The sequence below is a fragment of the Lasioglossum baleicum genome, chromosome 4 (assembly GCF_051020765.1).
Source record: "Lasioglossum baleicum chromosome 4, iyLasBale1, whole genome shotgun sequence".
NCBI classification, from domain to species: Eukaryota; Metazoa; Arthropoda; class Insecta; order Hymenoptera; family Halictidae; genus Lasioglossum; species Lasioglossum baleicum.
The window spans coordinates 17,363,536-17,383,869 of record NC_134932.1 but is presented as its reverse complement, the minus strand read 5'-3'; the positions used below and the strand labels follow the sequence as shown (position 1 = coordinate 17,383,869).

The 20,334-nt window shown below is 32.7% G+C and overlaps 2 protein-coding genes across 8 annotated transcripts; both read right to left on the bottom strand.

Annotated features, from left to right (window-relative positions):
• Positions 1 to 1,934: 1,934 nt before the first annotated feature.
• On the bottom strand, positions 1,935 to 11,474 carry LOC143207798 (venom acid phosphatase Acph-1). Of its 7 annotated transcripts, none has more exons than XM_076421585.1 (8): positions 7,995 to 8,604; positions 6,142 to 6,360; positions 5,479 to 5,678; positions 4,266 to 4,441; positions 3,927 to 4,173; positions 3,052 to 3,175; positions 2,421 to 2,623; positions 1,935 to 2,298 (listed from the first exon to the last, which is right to left on the bottom strand). In XM_076421585.1, the coding sequence occupies exons 3-8, from the start codon at positions 5,668 to 5,670 to the stop codon at positions 2,119 to 2,121; spliced, it is 1,122 nt and encodes a 373-aa protein (XP_076277700.1). In that variant the 5' UTR covers positions 5,671 to 5,678; positions 6,142 to 6,360; positions 7,995 to 8,604; the 3' UTR covers positions 1,935 to 2,118. The 7 variants fall into 7 exon arrangements, with proteins under 7 accessions (XP_076277700.1, XP_076277701.1, XP_076277696.1 ...); XM_076421586.1 differs by having other exon boundaries at positions 6,142 to 6,193; XM_076421581.1 differs by lacking the exons at positions 6,142 to 6,360; positions 7,995 to 8,604 and adding an exon at positions 8,979 to 11,474.
• Positions 11,475 to 12,427: 953 nt separating this feature from the next.
• LOC143207799 (popeye domain-containing protein 3) lies at positions 12,428 to 20,110 on the bottom strand. Its single transcript, XM_076421589.1, has 7 exons — positions 19,920 to 20,110; positions 19,704 to 19,838; positions 18,457 to 18,638; positions 16,826 to 17,065; positions 15,886 to 16,038; positions 15,578 to 15,722; positions 12,428 to 14,742 (listed from the first exon to the last, which is right to left on the bottom strand). Exons 1-7 carry the CDS (start codon positions 19,972 to 19,974, stop codon positions 14,570 to 14,572), a joined length of 1,083 nt encoding a protein of 360 aa, XP_076277704.1. The 5' UTR covers positions 19,975 to 20,110; the 3' UTR covers positions 12,428 to 14,569.
• Between the last annotated feature and the right edge of the window lie 224 nt (positions 20,111 to 20,334).

Genomic DNA, 20,334 nt, shown 5'->3' with positions numbered 1-20,334 from the left:
TAAAATCAGTACTGTTCGAACCGCGGTAGAGAGAACATCTCTAAAGAATTGTCAATTCGAAGCTCGCGGGTATGAATTGTGACTGTGGATTGTTATTAGTGCACGGCTATGGATTAATCCAGTAGATTCAGATCTAGAAGATCAATGGTTCAAAAGTTATGAGTGTTCAAAGTTGAGGGATTTTCAGTACTTCTGACAGGTAAGGGTGCCGCTGAAATGAAAATTAATTTTGTTCTTTCATGATGAACGTAAAATTTTGGAAAATATTTATTAAATGAGAGATTAGACAGAACAAAATATTAAGTAAGTTCAATTGAGAAAACTTAGAATGAACAATACGGAATCTGCGTGCGAAATAAATTAAATAAAAGTAATTCCGAATTCAAATCAATAATTATAAATTTTATTGCATCTGTAAACGACGCGTCATTCAATTAGCAATGGAACCGTAAATAAAACGAGAAACGTTTAGTGTCGCGTTATTATGCTCTGGAAATATTTTCTTATTTAAATTTTAATTGTCCAGATAACAAAAAGTGTTGGTCTATTGATATTGTTCAAGTAGCGTAACTATTTAGCATGAAACAATTTCCTGTTTCTATGTTGTTTCTTATCGGTACACGATTTGTATATTACTATCATTTCAAATGTGACAATGTCTTTTTGTCGGTATCGTTTACTACAATTATAATGTTTCGATACTTCGATGCTATTTGTCCTGCGGTCTAACATTCATTGGAGATTGTCACGCGAAGTTTCGACTACCAGACAATCGTGAAATGAGGGGGAGGAATATGTTACTTTTACTATCACTCCTTATCATTTGATTCTATGAACCCACAGCTGGGAATTGCTGATACTTTTACACGCTTCGTTTCTGTTCGAATGCTTTATTCAAGTATATTTATCATTCAAATTTTTATCTGATTCACGAATATTTCGTTCAAACATATTGCTTTAAATCATGTATGTATAAGGAAAAAGGTGTATACATATACAGGGTGGTTTAAAATTTAGTCTTCGAAATTTTTAAACATTTCCGAACAGTCTGATTAAAAAATGTTTCCAAAATTAATCAGTTTTCAGTAGCTGAAAAATGTCAATATTTAGAATTGCAAGAAAATTTCTTTTTAACGAATAATCGAGGTCGCACTGCATACCATTGTTGAAATTCTGAATATTGCAATTTCTACACGATTGAAAAATAATAAATATTATTTTTAGAGTTTTAATTAAAAAATCGTAGGTGTAAATTTTACACAATGGGGGGGGGGCTCCTCGAGCTCATACTCTTCTTTACTCATTTCTACTGAGAAAAAATTATTTAAAACAAAAGGTTGGTAATATTTAAGCGTGTGATACTTAATGAACATTCTATATTGTATTTAGATGTATATGTATACAATAGAATAATATAAGCTAATATATACATCAATACTACTCTGAACTCGATTCTTCAGATGACAAACATGAATATCTATTCAGATGACAGGATACAACATTTATAAAATGCTTTTTGCGTACATGATCTTTACATTTATAGCATTTTTGTTTGGGATTCGATATATTATTATATTTGATCCCTAGTTCTGGGATTATTTGTTATTTTTTGGAGATAAGAGGAGCGTTCGGGTCCGCTCGCGTCAGTGTTTTTCTTTTCTATGCACTGTAATTTTTTTTTATATTGCAGCAGAACCTTCTAAATATTAAAGTATAATGTATAAACGAGAATAAATAATTTTTTCAGAATTTTTCACGCAAGAAAAATAGTCCTGATTTAAATTTTTCCAACCTGTGTGCTCGAAGAGGCCCCCCCCCCCCACCCCGCATGAGAGTGCTAGGGTTAAGGAATGAAACGCTTAAAATATGTCTTATTGTTTGTATTTATGAATGACTATAATTATTTTGGTAATTCGAAAGTAACTATTATTATGTGCTATTCAGTAATTTTTATTTCATGTCACATCATGTTTGTTAGTCCTTTAAAACACATCGATAAATTGGTACGTACATATTTAGTGTGCATATTTAGTACTCGTACAGTTTGTGTTCCAAACACGCAACAGAATTTAAATAGACCACTGCATTATTCGGAAAATTAAACAAATAGGTTTTGTTTTAATAATTAGATTGTGTCTTAACAGATGATTGGCTCTCATCCGAATTTCCGCATAACTCTTCCACGTTCTTTGGTAAAACTGGTGCCACAAACTTCTCGAATGTTTCCAGTGGACACAAGTCGGTGCCACATCCAGGAATTTTTAGAGTTTTAGTCTTACCTTCATTTCGGTATAGTATCTGTTAGTCATAGAGATAAAAATTAAATTCTTGAAAATTGTCATTAACAAATATAATAGAATCTTCGCAAAAGTGAGATATTAAAATTATTATGAATACAGATTATTTAACTACACAATTACCTGTATAAAATGTTGATTATTCTTCTCGTGCAACTCGAACATTATAGTGGCACTATACGAGGGAACTTTATAGTCGAAATTATCCAAAGCGACTAGGATGGCGGCAAGATTTAATTCGTGGCTAGCATACATGAATCCCTTCCGATTATCGTTATGATTCACATAATCATTGACATGATTTAACCATTCCTGAATCCATACTCCTGTCGACAAAATGCTTGCAATTTCATATACATGTAATTTAAGAAGCAATTTTTCATAAAACAATAAAATAAAAGAATTTCTAATTCATGTAAAGATGCCATTTTAAACTTTGCAGTATTTTCTAGTTGTAATAATTAGAGTTCTCACTCTTCGACATGTGGTCAGTACAATTGTAAAAAGTTGCAAAAATATATAAAAAAGTTGTAAATTGTATAAAATAACATCGGCTTTTTTATAAATTAGTATAACACTTCTTAATGGAAGACCCGTTACATATAAATTAAGGAGTAATTCTTCTTACGATCATACAATCACACAAGTACTATTACTTAAAATTATGAATATTATACTCCTATGGAGAAAACAATTCCTATTTTATATACGGACAATTTAGACAAGTACTATTATTAGAAACTGAGTATTGTACCTCCTAATAATTGTTTCATTTTCGGAGTTCGATTTCGAATAAGAATATCATATACAGCAAGGTCATCCAGTTTTCCAGGAAAGAACTCTTTTGTCCACTCAGGCAATTCCAAGCCAATATCTCTCTGAAAATAGGTATAAAGCGCTCACACACTATCTTTATACCACGTAACAATAGAACATGAAACCCAAACAATAAGACAATACTCAAGCTAACACAAGATTTTATCTTTCTTACAACATACCATTGCTATTAATATTCATAGTGATCATTACACTGCGGATATGTATGCATTTATAAAACAATTTGTTGGGTGAAATATAAAACAGTAAAAGATTAGAAAAATTTAACAAACATTATAATACTGTTCTTAATGTAGCAAAGTTATTAAGGGGTAAAATCAATTTATGTTTTACTTCTGCTTCCCACAATCAATGCAGAACATTTTCCTTTTGAATATACATATATCCGCAGTCTAGTGACCATGATCATTAATTTTCATTAATGTTATTTTAATTCATACATGGTCAATTTAAAGAAACACTTGTTTCTTATTTAAAGAGTCGCTTGTTTACTACAGGAATGATTTATCAGTCGTAAAGTATGAAGAAACTGCAACATTTGTATACGAAAAAATTGAAGTCGTTCGGAACATTTGTAGCCAAATTATTCTGATTTAATGTGATGCATTACGCATCCCGTAATGCATTACGGGAGTCACTGTGCAGAACAACACACACACATTTAAAGTTTAAATTGCTCGTGAACTGTAACGCGTTTATTGTTTACGTTTATTGAGAATATCGTGGTGGCATTGTTTTTCTCTGGCATGGATAATTAATGCATTCCGAAAGCGTATTAATAATATTGCTCACCTGTGCGTACAACAATTGACGCAAACTGAATACTCTGGACTGGGTGATATTGCCGCCCGTGTATTTCGACAAGCTTTCGTAAATTTCCGTGTTCTCTGCTTCGAATTTGACAACGTCGCAGTCAGTTTTTTCCACGTCAGCTCGCCACTTCCAGAAATTTGCACAATTCAAACCGTTGTAGAGATAATCGGTCACCATTGGCGGCGCCCATACCGGTATAGGCTGCCAATTTAACAGAGGATTCCACCTGGTAACACGTAATCGCTTTGTTTTCATTGATCAGGCTTACGCGCGGCATCGTCGGATAATACATCATTAACGAATGTAATTTAACTACACATTTGTTCCTTAGACGGCGGGTACATGCCGGCTGCCACCAGTTCACCAGTCATCACAATTCTCTCTATTTCGTCAGCGCGGAACCAAATTGTTTCCCTCGTGTAAATTGGTCCGAGGAGCTCGTCGTACCTCTCGCGAAGATATTGGCCGAGTTCGAATGACGACATTTTGCCAGCCTAGATAAATTAAAAATTTCTCTAAACTTTTACTTTTCTTAACGCTAGATATTTATATAACGAATTTTTGTTAATGTGAAAATCTACAATAATATTTTACTTATAGGAATGAAATGTCTAATAAAACCTGTTACAATATATTCTTAAATGCTATGTGAATATTTACTTAAACGGTAAGTAACTATACCTCCGTTAAAAATACACGCTACACTACCGCGAAATCCAAAAAATGGACGACATAGTATCTTTACTCACTTCTATAACAAAAAAACTGAAAACGAATCGTGTGTTCTTTTCCTGTTTTAAAATTAATGAACGGAACAATTTACCTCGGGAACTTTTAGCCCCGGTCACCACTACTGCGATTATTGAGATTGCAACGATGCATTTATGGGAAAATTATTCAATATATTATAATTATTTCTTTAGACATACAGTGGATCCACAAAGAATTAGAACACTAAATTCGCGGTTCTCGAAAAATTGCCTATGTTTAAACTGTGGTAGTTTAGTAAAAAAAACAATCGTACGACAATAAATTTGGACTCATTTTAAAGCTAGAAGCCTGGAATTTCAAAATCTATCGTTCATTTTGTTCTAAGATTTTTCATGATGAAGTGCGCGAGAAACTGAAGACGTGTTCTTTTTCTCGAAAATGCAGTACATTCAAACGTTCGCGGAAACTCTGATAAAATTTTTTCGTGACTGAAATTACAATGGTTTTAAAGTCTTTCACTTTACAACGACACCTTAAAAATTGATGTACAATTCTTCTTCAATTATTCTATCGAGCTTTGAATGACACTATAAGTTACATCACGACCGAATTACATCCGTTCATTTTTATACCATAAAACAGTGAAAAGATCGTGCATCAATTTTTATGGTTTCGTTTATAGTGGAGGCTTCAATCTTCAAATCTATAGCAATTTCATATACGAGAAAAGTTTTAGAAATTTTTTGGAGACGATTGAGTTACCGGTTATTATTAGGCTACTATTTTTTAGAAAAATGGCTCTTTAATTAGGATAACATACATTTGTTAAACCACCAAATCCTTCCGGTTCATACGTCTTGTGAACATACGGATCGTTGGGGTATGTTCTCGCCCCATTTGTAGGCATCCTGTTTGCATGCCTAAAGACTGCTTGCAGCAGTTTCAGTTCGGCATAGCATAGTTGAAAGTAAACCAAGCAACCGATGATTGATAAAATCCAAGCAGTGTTCATGGCTCTGGCTGAAAATTATCTTATATTTGATAACTAGACTGCGGATCTTTATGCAAAATAAAAATGTTCTGCATTAATTGTGGGAAGCAGGAGTAAAATATAAATTGATTTCATCCTTTCGTGACTTTATTGCATTGAATACAACATTAGACAACAATTATAAAATTTTTAATAACCGATTTCAATTAGTGGGAACCATTAATGTCGTGAAAGGAACGACTTCCTGCACAATTATACTCGAATTTGAATCTTAGATTTAAGATACCGAGAAATTCAAACATAGAATTGCGGTGTATAGGACACAACAATGAACGTTCAAACAATAGGTTCTTGGTATACCAAGAATGCCTGTCGGTTTCTATGTAATTCACGATAATTTTCTAACTGTGACAGGCACAATGTGTATCGCAAAACGTCATAACGTAATATTTGAAAACGGAAAAATGGATGTAATAGAGTACTTATACTCACTTCATGAAACAATTGTATGCATGAAACGTTCGCGTTGCAACTAGTTCATCTTCTAAATAAAAAACAAATTTGAATTTGGCTAAGACCAAATTGTTTAATTGTTAAATAAAGTCGAAAAATCTTCTCGGAAAAATTATGTATTGGATTTGTCGTCTGTCTTACACATTGTTTGGACATGTTTAATTGTTTATGAGCATTTGTACAATTGTACACTTGAACCTAAAAAATGTTTAAAAATGAGGAAAACGGTTTCCAGATTCGTAATTATACAATATCGTGGAATTTGTATTTCGTCACGTGCTGGTTTATTTTTTAATTAAATTAACAAAATGTTTTATTTAACGGGTTCGTTGCTGCTTTATTGTTTCCTCCAAAGAGAATATGCAAGATTTTTAACCTTGCATTTGAACACGCAATCGCGTTATTAATCGTTGTTTAGGCATGCTGGTTGTCAAACACCAGCGAGTAGCAGCGCGAAATGTGTGTATTTAACGAAAATTAGAATGCAACTGTTGCATCAGCTGCATTCGTGAAACTATTGACGAAACGCAACGTCTCTATGCGTCAGTTGCGGCGAAAGCGTTAAGAGATAACATTCCGATAAACACGAAAGGTATACACAATACTATGAGAACGGGTAAATTATCATTTTCACAAATCCATCGCACTTCTCGATCACTTGTTTCAACTAACAATCTTTTTCACAACAAATCATGAGAACAATTCTTTTGCTTGCAAATTACTGCTAACGATCTAACCTCTTTAATCACGACCGAAACTATCATTTTGGAAACAATCAATTTGACACCTCCCAATGAAATGACAGTTATACAGGGTGTTTCGCTTAAAACATGCCATCTAAACATCTCCTCTATCTCAGAAAATACAAGTGGTTTCAAAAGATAAATCAGATGGAACAATTGTTTTTCATAAAGTGTGATTTTTTAATGATTTTTTTTATCAATTTCACTCGACATTTTTTGTTGTTGTACGTCATAGCAAACATTATTGTCTAAAAGTTGTTAACTACAAACAAAAATTCGATCATGAACTTGATCTCGTAAATAAACATATTTATTAATGCAATAAATGTTCGAAACGTTAAGACAAATCAACTTGCCAGCTTCGGTTAAAGGGTTAATAATTTAAAAATCCTGAAAATAATTAATTCTTAAAATTTTTTATCCTTCCTACTACTTCAAATTTCATTTACACATTTTTGTCATAAATTCGTAAGAACCGCAGTCTATTCATCACCGACGAAAAATTAAGAAATTGAACAGGTAGAATTGTATTATAACATAATCCAATGAATTATTTTACACTTTTGTTGAATTCACATAGTTATAGTCACTGGAGTTATAGATCAAAACTGCCATGAACACGCGGTTAGAATCGAAGGAAATGATTTCTTCTGATAATTCCAGGTCGGTTATAATAGACAGATAAGATAAGATAAGAATTTTGTTTAGACCAACTAATGCTAGTAGCATATTTCAAGCAGCACATATTGTTCGTCCTTGACCTTTTCCATACCTTTGTTCGTGATAATTAAATTATTATTTAAATTATACGAATGCTGTGAATATTCATAACACGTAAATGTTTATGTTACTCTAGTAAATGTTTCTGTGACAATTATAAAATCTTTATTGTTGTACTTAAGATTAGTACAATTTTAAAAAATTAGTAATTCGTGAATTGGCATTCCTACTCGCAAATTCAGTATAATCAGAGAGTATTAATTAATAATATGCACTTGTTTTGCTGTTTTGACACGTTGCCAGCACACGTTGGAAAATGAAATTGATTAAAACAAATTTATTTAATGAAGTATAAACTGAAACACTAACATGTTTATAGTGTATCTCCTTGAACTTCCGTGCACATCAGAAACCGTAACGAAGAGCTCATTTCATACACTCGTGTCACTAGAAATATTAAGCTATGAATCTGAACAATGAATCATGTCACTCGTGTGCTGACTGACGCTGCAGTCAACGTATTCAATAATTCGACACATAATGCAAAATTAATGCACCGCCACGTTCATGCAGCCAATTTACATTAATCAGCTATTCACTTGAACCAATATACATTGCCCTGTGAGTATCACGTGTTGTCGGCTAACGCAATTTGCCATGCACATTAAAAAGAAGGTGTAATCTGGTCGTGCAGTATTATCTTTATCAATGTTTTTTACGATGTTAAAGCTGCAATCTTCGGTCATTTTAAAAAGAAATATATATCTTGCACATATTTTCAATATACGTGGGAATGTAGTTACTCACACAATGAAAATTTATTTAGTAGATTTTCTCGTTTGACGTATTATTTTCTTTTTTTCTTGTGAACGTTCCATTCTTTTCAGATTATTTTGCAAAGTTTACAAACTGGAGTTTCATTATAGTTTTTAGCAACATATAATTTCCAAAATTATATTATAAGTAAATCATCAATTATTTGATAAATTAATTAAAATTTAATTTAATTTTATGTGCAATTGAAAGTTTAGAAACTAATAAATGAGGCAAAATAGAATGATTTATATTATTGGTTAACAAAGTTTTCAAAGACAAAATTTCAAGTGAATTTACATGAAAAATATCATTTTTCTGTATCCATTGTGTAACAGATTGAAAATAACACATTGTCATTCGTAAATTTATTTAATCTTCTTCTCTTACATCAGAATATGCATAAACAAATTTTTTAATCCGACCATATTTCTTTATTTATATATTTCATTGTTTATGATTACTTAAAATTGTGCGGCAAAAGGTACAATGAACCAGATTATGATAATTGTTGAAATAAGATGGTATTCGAAGACTTACCTTGCGAGAGAACTATAGAAAACGTCCGACGCTTGACACCGACGAGCTTATACTTGCTCGCGGGACAAATAGCGACAGTATTCTTCTTCCGATCATTTTACGTCCGAATTTATAGCGGTGCTCGTCTCACCATTTAGGTTTGTCTAAAAGAACCTGCTCCATGTATATTTTGTCTAGACATGATTTATCGTAGTCGAATATCGAACTAATTATTCACACCTGACTGTTAACAATGCTACTTCAGCGGGACCACTTACAATTCCGACACGTGCCATTATCTAAATAATTGTGTTAACAATTGCTCATTGATTTTGAAATCTCTCCTTCGAAAAATTAATTCGTTCTCCAGTATAACAACGAAATGAACAATGCCTAATATTAGATGATTGCATAAGTTCGTGCCCAATTTGAAAATAAAATTCAATGGTTAAATTTCAAATAATACAACTTTACTAATCAATTATACATATAGTCACCATTCTTTTCTAATTGTAATCTAACCAATCTTTAACCAAATTTTTAACCAAACTTTAAAATTTAACCATTGAATTTTATTTTTAAATCGACCACGAACTTATGCAATCATCTAATATAATATTGTATGTTGCCTAAAGGGAAAAAAAGAATTAATGACTGTGATTATTAGACACAGGATATTTATGCATTTGTGGCGTATGAAAATTGTCAAAAAATATTAAAATATGAAATGCAATAGAATTTTGTACGATTTTTATTAATTTTGTATCTACAAAGGCCACTGTCACTGACAATAAGATTCTATTCGATTCCACTGTCTTAAAATTTATCTACAAAAATTGAAAATTACATAAACATCCGCAGTCTAGTGATTAGATGCAGATCTTTATGCAAAACAAAATTGCCTAAATCAATTATATGAAAGAGACGTTAAATGAAAATATATTTCGACTTTTAATCATTTTAGTAAATGTAAAATAACATAACAAGCCTCTCTCTTCACAGTGTCCGTATTTGCATATAATACATCATTCATATTTGCCATAAGTGCATAAAATCTGCAGTCTAGTGATTATAAATGAAATGACGTGCTGCAATTTGAGTGAAATTCAATAAGCAAAAAGGACAGACATCACATTATTTTAATGAATACATTTTGAAAAAATGTTTAAGTACTTCACCGTTTGAACAAAAAGTGTGTGAAAAGATACCTGTGCCAGATATTTAAAAAATTAAGACATCGGAAGACTTGAAACAGAGAGATATTTCTTAATCGCGTGGGATGCGGGCTTTATCATTTGCTAGAATTCTAAGCTTAGCAAGCCGGCATTGCACCTGTTAAATTGCACTGACACAAAGATATATTAGAGAGGGTCGCAGTTGTTTCGGATGAGGTCATAGAGAAGTTCTATAGTATTCAAATGCTCCGGCTATAAATTATTCATATGTATGGTTTTGCGGTTAGTATGTGTTACTGGAACTGTGCTTCCGTAAATAATCATTATTACTCCATTACCACCATGACGTAATTACTTAAATCAATTGTAGCTACCAAATTACTATTCTGCGTTTCGTAAAAATTTGATGTGACAAAAATCGTTCAATAAAACTATCATTGTTATCATTTAATACGTTAGTCCATATGCATATCAAATTTTTGTGTTCATTTTGGTGATGACTAGATTGGTATCTTCAAATGAATGCAGAAAAGTTCTGTTGTGAAGCTGTAGTCATTTTTCATATCGTTAACTTAGTCAGCGTTGCATTGAAAAATAATATTTGCAAAACTGTCGACACAGTCTAAAATTCCCAGAGTGCAATTACAGATACTTCCTAACAGTAATTAGGGAATTTACGTGAATGGAAATCACAGTCAGGTCACACATGACTCACTTCAAACAGTGACGTGTTCGTGAATTATGTAAATGATGTATGTATACCTTAACATGACGATTTGAAGAAATGAAAATCGTGAGTAATCTTTGTTCCTATTGATTCAAAAACCTTTATATCTAGTTAAAGTAAATTCAGATTTATTTCTTCACTACTGGTGGGTTAGTGTTGTAATTTATACTTACAGTTACTCGAATTAATATTCGGACGCTCTAAAAAAGACGATAACTATTTAAATATTGTATACTACACCATTCGAACTGTTTTGGGAAGCTAGAGCAATTAGTTTACTACAGGATGTGAACAATTTTTTACGGAGATAGCAATTGATCGGTATTGTAGAAAAGATACTAAAAGTTGCATTTTACAACTTTTTTATGTGGGCCTATATTGATCATTCAAAACATACGTCTTGTAGATCTGTGTCAATTATATGCAGTGTGAAAGTTTCATCGAAATCGATTGATGCGGGAAAAAACGACAGGCACTGAAAGATGTAAGAATTCTTCGATATGGGCCGAAAATCGTAAAAATCTGCCATTTTTACCATCTTTAAACGTTTGTAGCTAATTGCAACGCCGACCAATTTTGACGAAATTTTCGGAATATGTTCAAAATTACAAAACGTATTCATTAAATTTTCAATATAGGCCCACATAAAAAAGTTTTAAAATGCAACTTTTAGTATTTTTTCTATAATTCCGATCAATTGTAATCTCGGAGAAAAATTTTTTTCACATCCTGTAGTGAACTAATTGCTCTAACTTCCCAAGAAGGTTCAAATCGTATAGTACCATATTAAAAAAGTCTTTTTTAGAGTGTCCGAATATTAATTCGAGTAACTGTATTTGCGGAAAATTTTCCAGAGTATTTTCGAGGTGTGGAAAATGTATGTATACCGCTAATGAAAGAGTACTAATGAACTTTAATGATTGTTTCGGCTTAATTAATGTCATTTTTCAGAACTAATGGAAATAATGATTGGCTAAGATATTATCGTATCTTGGAACTTCAGTTTTAGTAGACACCAAACGACTTTATAATGCGAAGAGGAAAAATGGTAATTAACTATCGCTATCTTATTATCGCATGTTTGCGTTAAAAATGTGTTAAAAACACTCAAATTTGAGATTGATATGTTTGATCAAATATTTTGAAAACTTGTAAAATCAGAACGATAATGTGTATGGCAAAATTGTTTGTTTTTATAAAATTTCAGTTACGCAATTCCCAGAAAAAACTCTATTTACGTAATACATTAAACAACGCAGCACCTTCTGTTATATTTTTTATTCAAATGTTAATGCATTTGTACTTGCAAATTGTCTACCCAAGTGTAAAGTACAGTTAAAATGCATGACATTTATTTTATGAGAAGAATTATTATAGTCAACATAGTAAATTTGAAAGCACAGAATATGAAAGTAACTTCATTACTACTCAGCAACATTAGAAAATTAGAATTTTGTTGATGTTATAGGTGTAATAGAAAATTTGGTTTTTTCAATTGTATTTTTTATTAACAAGTAATCAGTTTTTAAAATTTGTACAAAACACACACGCATTTAAACGCTATGAACCGTCCCGAATCTATTTGATCGAATTTTCATATTGCCATTGATGCCACTACTGTGTAAACATAACAAAGTTATTGCAACAAACTCTGCTATTCTCTGAAAACTTGTAAAATACATAAAATCACAAATATCACAAAACTCTAGTCTGTGCAAATAAAGACAGTAACAATTCAAATATGCTAAACACGCTTCTCCAAAAATACAATAGCAATGAAAAATGTGGAAGATCATTCTACAATTCATAAATTGTTATAAAATGTAATAGTATTTCTAAAAATAATAGCGTTAGATTAACAGTTCCACTTTCATTTACCTCTAAGAATAAGTAAGTAATATATCTTAGTATGCGCGCGCGCGCGCGCCGCGCACTTGGAAATTGTTATTGAAAAGAGCGAGGTCAAACTGATATTTTAGCAAACGACAAACTACTACAGTGCCTTGCTAAATAAACTTATCTTGCATTTCACCAAGGCAAAGCGATTTTGTGCCAGCACAATAATTGTGTGCTACAATTATTGTATGCTAGTGTATACTAAGCTTGAAGATAAAACACGTACTTCTAGTCTATATAGTATATTGTTTAAATGGCGTAAAACATTTCAGTTTAATTATAAATTATTATATCATGGATATCTTTTATGATAAAAATTCCCAATCGTAATCTGTTCATTCAGCGTTAAATAAAATATGTGTGTAATCAGTAACTTATATTAAACTTATTAAAATTGGTAAACGCAATTAGAATATCAATTTTGCAACCTCAAATGCATCATGAACAATTGTCAAAGAAATACCGTAATAATGTACGCGCACCTATATTTATTTTATATTTTGTCCGTAATAATTATTCATTTATTTAAATGTAAAAGCGATCTTTACCATGTACAGTAAAAAATAGAAAGCTTTATATAAAAAAATGAAGTCGACCTGAGAAAAACCGTCGTTTTTGCTATACTACAGTATCATCCATTCTTTGCACGTTCTCGCACTTGAATATCCACATGGATCATCTTATTCAATGACATTTCTACGCTAGAAGCCTACCCTGCTGTTCAATTGTTTAAAAATATCAAGTATAGTTAAAAATCGTTTCTCTGAGAACAGCCTTAACTTTAAACGGATATAGTATAGTTATCGTCAATTTCATAGAAAGCTATTCGTGTTTTGCCGGGTACTTCAAAATGCAGAAGCATAAAAACCGCATAGTATATAATTCGTGAACACACATGATAGTTTGAACGTCAATTTTAAAAATAGTCATTCATATTTACACTTCTAATAACGATGTTTGGTAACATAACAATTAACGTGACTCAAAATTTTTTATAGTTTATAAATTCAGAGCAGTTTATAGAAATATCGCGCTAATAAAAAGAAAACAATCAATAATTAATCAACTTTTTCTTGTGTTTTGTTGTTTTCATTGCTAGGCACAAAAAAAGAAAGAGAAAAAAGTTTCTCCAGATTACTACTTGATAAATCTTAAAATCTCCAGGGGGGTGTAAAATATTATTTAAAAAATTATTTAACTACTTATTTTTTAGATAGATTAATACAGAAGAGTCGTGCTCGCGATTTAGGAAAATATATCAAGGAAAATAAAATAGATCAAGGAAAAGAATAGTCTACGAAAGATTACGTATGGAAATAATAACGACAAACAATTGAAAAAATTTCAAGCAAGGATACTCTAATGTTTCTATATACATATTTTTCTACAATCTACTTATTTTGAAGCACCCTGTTTATTCGTGTAATAAAGCGTGCAACACAACAGCAACCTCTCCCAACTCGTCCATGTGTAAACACTATAGCTAGTGTCCATGTTTCTGAGGTGTCGATTTAAACACTTCCAAAATCCTACGATCGACGCAATCGTCAATATTATTATAAACAACAGGAGATGTTCCTTGCGCCAGGGAAAACCGCTGTGTCTCCGCTATTTGCAACTGAGGTAATGTCAATGTCTCTCGACACATTACTTATGGAACACATTACGATCTTCGATCGCCGTTTTAATAATTTGATTTAACTGTTCTCGTGTAAAAAATACAGTTTTCTTCGGTATGCAAAAACACATTCTTAACGTCGACACTAGTCACTGTCCCCTTCATAGAAAGTGTCCGGCGTTAAGGGGGCCTCCTGCTAGTCCCCGTCCACAATTTCACAACTGTGGTATTTGCTCGATGAGTCGAGCCAGCTTTCTACGCCACTGGAAGCCAAATCGTCACAGGAAGGCATTTCGGGTAGAGGCTCCATGTTCGGTGCTCCTTTCTTCGAAAGATTGTTTGCTGGTCGGTCTTTCATAGTCGTGGATCCTGAAACAAGTTAGGTGTCTGCATATATCATTTTCTTTAAAATTGATCTTAACTAATAGAAGTAGCTTATTGGACATACACTATCAGCCGTAAACATTAATACACTCACGATAGATACATGTGTGAATAATTTGTAGGATCAGTAACACAATCTTATAGACCTTGTGTATAATGAAATCAAATGTTATTTTAATATAAAGTGTGATACGGAATTAGATTGGTGAAACAATGCTAATACCAGAGGCCGGCAAGTTTTGCTCGTTTCTGCTATTTTTCGAGGGCTGTGCCCCCTTTTTCCGGCCGCGCGTCTCGCTCCCAGTGACGGCTTTAGTAAAAAATGAAGCTGACCCCTTCAAATCTCTAAAAAAAATTACATAAAAGCAAAAATTTTTTCGGTATCGTACGAGCCCCATTTTACCATTCAACTTTGTCCTTCAGACATTTGACGTATCTTTAAAAACAACAAAGATATTTGATGTGGCAACGTTTGGCGACTCACCCTGTATACTGCATGTGGCACCATATGAACTTAACTAATAGAAGTATTATAAAAAATTAATTAAAAACAAATCTTTTATCATCGAATTAATGTTGTCTCACCGATAGGTCAGTTTATTTACTCGGTAAATAAATGTAAAAATTAAAAAATAATATTAATTGGATATCTGTCAGACACGAAGTTCTCACTAATACAATATTTAAAGAATATTAAGTGTGCATAATATTGATCTAGTCTTTGTTTTCAAAAGCGATAGATCTTAATATTTATGACCGGCAGTGTAAGTACGTGTATTGGTAAAACTGCAATTGTATTATTATAATGTGCGAATACTACCATTCTCGGAAGACAATGAGGCCTCTTTCCTACGAATCAAGGCTTGTCTGGATGCTCTTGGACTCCTGTATTCGCCACTTATGCTTAATCCCGCGCTAATAGTGGGAAGTCTGATATCTAAATGCGATCCCTTGTCTGTAACAATCTAATTATATGTTAAGGTAAAAATGGAGGAGTGAAAAATCCAATAGAGTTGTGGGAAATGTTCGGTTATGTACGGTTTCTTCATTTGTTACAAATTAATGCAGTGTATTCGATAACGCGAACAAAGAAAGTTTATCAGAAGAGTAAAATTGTACAGCAGTTACCTTGTTATTCATGGCATATAGTTTCGTAGCTATGTCCCTAGCAACCAGTGTCGTTAAAACGGTTGCGAGATACGTTTCTTTAACTAGCAAGTATTCCAACGCAGACCTTTGCCAATATAAGTATCTACACGAGCTGGCAGCAACAATGGATACCTGAAAAATATGTAAATAATAATCACTTTAAACACGTTCTATTTTAAATTTGTATGGTGACCGCGTACAGTACCGCTCATAATTCATTATTCAGGCGACCATGAATGTTCGGAATGTAGAAGGTTGCTCTTAAAAACAAAACCTTATCAAATGGCAATCTTATTAAATAATTGTCATTGAAATAACACTTATCACACACACAAAATATGCGCACAGTTCTAATTACTACTTTAAACAATTTATGATATTTGTTGAATCAGTTTCATCATCATTTATATTGGGTTGGCAAATAAGTTCGTTCGGTTTTTTACATTGGAATAAATTACAAAAACCGAACGAATTTATTTGCCAACCCAATATGTACTACTATTTCGTACACTCAAATTGTTGTTAAAGAAAATATTTTTCTATTTGACGTTATATATATTGACATTGATATTTGTGTTGATATAATTTTTTAAACATTTATTTCTCATTGCCTGCAATGTAACAAAATTATGATTTTTATGCTTGCCGTACACTCAAATTGTTAAAGAATATAATTGTCTCTTTTACTTGTGGGAATTAACAATTATATAAACTTTTTAAATTTTCTAATCTGTCAAAAAAGTGACCGCATTCTAATACAGAGTGTGATATGTATGTTTGTCTTTCAGAAGTGGGGAAAAGTGTAACATTGCCGTCGTTTGAATCATTATGAGCAATTATATAGTTACGTCATAGTGCGTCCAACTAGGTAAACGCTACGTTTAGATAACCGTGGAATAATAAATTAAGACGTTCTTACTTTAAATTTGTCGTCAACAGACGCTCTGGAGCTCTCAAACTCTGGAGAATCTAGAAATTCGCACGGCAGTATAGGATGCAAGAAATTCGAATCACTGAGAACGTTCACTTTGCCACTCAATAACAATCCCAGTCTGTCAGTCCGAGTTAAGTTTTGCATAGCGTACGCCTCGCCAGCATGCAATGACATTATAGATGCAAATTCCGGAGATACTAGTCTTTTGAATTGTAGTCGGGAGACCTGTTATTCAAATAAAGAGAAAACAACAATGTCGGCATTACATGTGAAAACAGTATTTAGATATATTTATTTTTAGTCTATCTTTTAAAATAAACATGTTGAGTCGCGTGTACCGTCCCTGAAAAAAGAAATGATCATGAAGCTATACATATGTATAAGAAAATCGACGATGAAAATGTTTCTTATACTTATACTGGTTGCCCCAAAAGTTTGGGACGATCAAAAACACGTACATTCCTCATTAAATTCAAAATTTTCTTCTGTAATTTTATTTGTTGATAACTATTACTTTTCAAAACAAGTTCTCTAGTTTTAACAACTAATATGTCGAAAACTATATGACACCCTGTATTCGATGTCATTTATAGTTACAAATACTTTTAATCATTGATATATTGACTATCATTTCCAACGTCATTGTCATGATTATTAATTTTTTATTCTATTGTATTTCAAAGAATTTTTGGGAATTTCGAATCAAAAACATTTCTAACTTATTTAAAGTTTTTAATTCTTCGATATCGAAGAGGTCGATGATTGACCTAATCTTGATTTATCGGGAAGATTAACAACTCTCGATATTTGCAAATCATTTTCTATATACGTCACAATTATTTTTAACTGAAAATGATCTTTGTAAATTAAATTAACCTATTCTTCAAATGCTTTGAATACACACTTATATTCTGAAGTTTCTATAAAAATAGTGCGTAAACAAAATGCAAACGTTCATATGTATGAAGAATTTTTACGTTCATATGTACGATAAGAAACGACACGACTTATGGCATGACCTAGTATTTCTACCTACAGTTACGAAAGCGGAAGCAATAAGTAATGTATAATACAGACACGTTAGATAAGTTCTATTTAATAGAACTTATTTAATACATTCACAGTGGGTGATCAAATTATTTCTTATCCACGTAAAGAACAATATTACACGCAGTGTTGCCAAACATACATTCGCAATTCTCAAGCTCTATAAAAGTATAATAAAAGTAGCAAGGTTTTCATTAAAAAAAAATTTCAACATAAAATCATCAATCTATGCAAGTGTCTGTAACAATTCGATCGTCTACTGTAGATACAAGGGAATCTTATCAGTAGACTGCGGATCTTTATGCATTTATGAAGAAATTAGTTGGATGAAATATAAAACAGGAATAGATTAGCAAAATTCAAGAATATTGTAATGTTGTTTTCAACGTAACAAAGTCGTGAAAGGATGTAATCAATTTTTATTTTATTCCTGCTTCCCACAATCAATGCAGAATATTTTTATTTCGCATAAACCTCCGCAGTCTACTTATCACGTAATATGAATTAAATTATATCAATCGTGGTGCATTTTTTACGTGTTGAATTGCATAGGAGAGTTTCGAACTTACTTTAAACGGATAGAAAAGTGTATGATATACTTCCTCCAATTCTGGATCGAATCTAACCGGCCTCATTTGATAAACAATATAAACCAGCTGTCCCATATTCAACACCAAGAAGCTGAAGTTCCATGAGAATATATCCGGCGCACATATCACGTGCCATGCCCAACCAGAGAGCAACATGAACCCTTGAAAAGATCCATCATTCTATTAACGTCATACCATGAATAACCAGAATTACAATTTTCTTTTTCAAGGAATTTCACGGGTATCATTACACGTTCTGCGCGATAGGGATTGCGATTGCATACTTCAGTGGGTCAAATACAGAGAAACGAAAGATAATCGCAGTTGCGTGACTCGGGGTTAGCATTAGATGCCAGCTATACTTAGTGTATAGACAACTTGTGAGACACCTTCATACAAAAACAGTCTGATTTTCAAAAAATAAACTTCATGTATATTATCACGTTGACTGTCACGTCGCCACATATTTTAACCAGAACACCATTTAGAAATGAATTTTTATCGTGAAATATCCGAGTAAATTTTATTATTAACTGAATCACAAGCAAAATTCGCGAAATAATCACTGTATCAATTTGAACTTTTCAATTTCGAAATTATTTGAATGTTGTGAAATTTTTATGATAATGATGTGTATAATCATAATGATTGTCCACCGCATTGGTTACGCGAGCACGATGAACAAGTATTGTGAGTATTGATGATCTCTTTCTATGATCTCTTTTTTTAAAAACTAAGTTAATACATGCAGTTTGATCGAAAACTAGTCGAACATGTAACAACATATTAATATGTTACAAAGAAACTGCTCTAATACCTCATATAATACTTAAATGTTTATTAATTGATTAGATACCAACATATTGAATAATATAAACAATATTTTGAATAATTGTACAGCAATTTTTACTGCCTCAGATTCACCACTCTAGTGCTAAGGGTTAATAATCAACTTTAGCTCCGTAGTCTCCCATCAGCTAAATTACTTTGATTTCCGCGGAACTCGATCGGAGCAGTTGTTCGACAGCTACCGTCTTCATTTTTCCAATGTGATTTAATCTCATTTGTTAGTTCAAGTAAATCTTCCACACGTTTCGTCATTCGACTTAACTTGGGGTGAGATTTCGTCAAAATTAAACGAGTAGCACTTTTGTTAAGAATTCTTGTGAACTGCGAAGGATATCTATATCCTGTCAGTGGAGAAAGGATGAATGAAAAACGCTTACCAATTATTAGGACGGAGTGCATAAACAGTATTCCCTTTCTCGAGGATGGTGCCGCGTACGACAACGCGAAACAAAAGTTCGCCAACTGGAACAATATGTGTTGCGGTTGTTGCCACAGGCACAAGGCCGTGTTACCTGTAACGAGAGGATTCATCGGAGTTAGACGTGCACGGTCTACGGTTATACTAAAGAGTAGAAATATCACCTTGAATTTACCTAGTGCTGTGATATTGTACGAAGGGAGGGGGTCATGTCCGAGACCTGGGCTCATCTTGCCTATCGGTGATTTGGAGTTAAAGGGAGAGGAAGAACGATGCCTTGAACATTACTTAGTATCCATTCTCACTGGTTTGTTTTGGTCAGATTTTCCAGTATCCTCCTGCCCTTGCAGGGGCGCGGCGTATGCTCCGCTTAGGGGCGCTTGCGCCGGTCTTCAAGATCGATTGTTCTTCAGGTTGGTCATGTAGGATTACTCTGGCGTTTTCAGGGACATAGTACCTACTGAAGGCAAGCATCCAGTGTATCGACGATGGGAATGAAAAATACCAAATGTCTTTATGTTATCGGTGCAAGGTACTGGGACTGTTCGGAGTCATTGTGGAGCGGTTAGCAACGAGGAACAAACAAGCTA

Coding starts and splice junctions, on each gene's coding strand:
- LOC143207798 (XM_076421581.1), bottom strand. CDS start 5,670: ATGAACACTGCTTGGATTTTATCAATCATCGGTTGCTTGGTTTACTTT. Junction 4,174..4,265: donor CCGCCGTCTAAGGAACAAAT/GTGTAGTTAAAT, acceptor ACGTGTTACCAG/GTGGAATCCTCTGTTAAATT. Junction 2,299..2,420: donor ATAATCAACATTTTATACAG/GTAATTGTGTAG, acceptor TATGACTAACAG/ATACTATACCGAAATGAAGG.
- LOC143207799 (XM_076421589.1), bottom strand. CDS start 19,974: ATGAGCCCAGGTCTCGGACATGACCCCCTCCCTTCGTACAATATCACA. Junction 19,839..19,919: donor GTACAATATCACAGCACTAG/GTAAATTCAAGG, acceptor CTCTCGTTACAG/GTAACACGGCCTTGTGCCTG. Junction 15,723..15,885: donor TATATGCCATGAATAACAAG/GTAACTGCTGTA, acceptor ACATATAATTAG/ATTGTTACAGACAAGGGATC.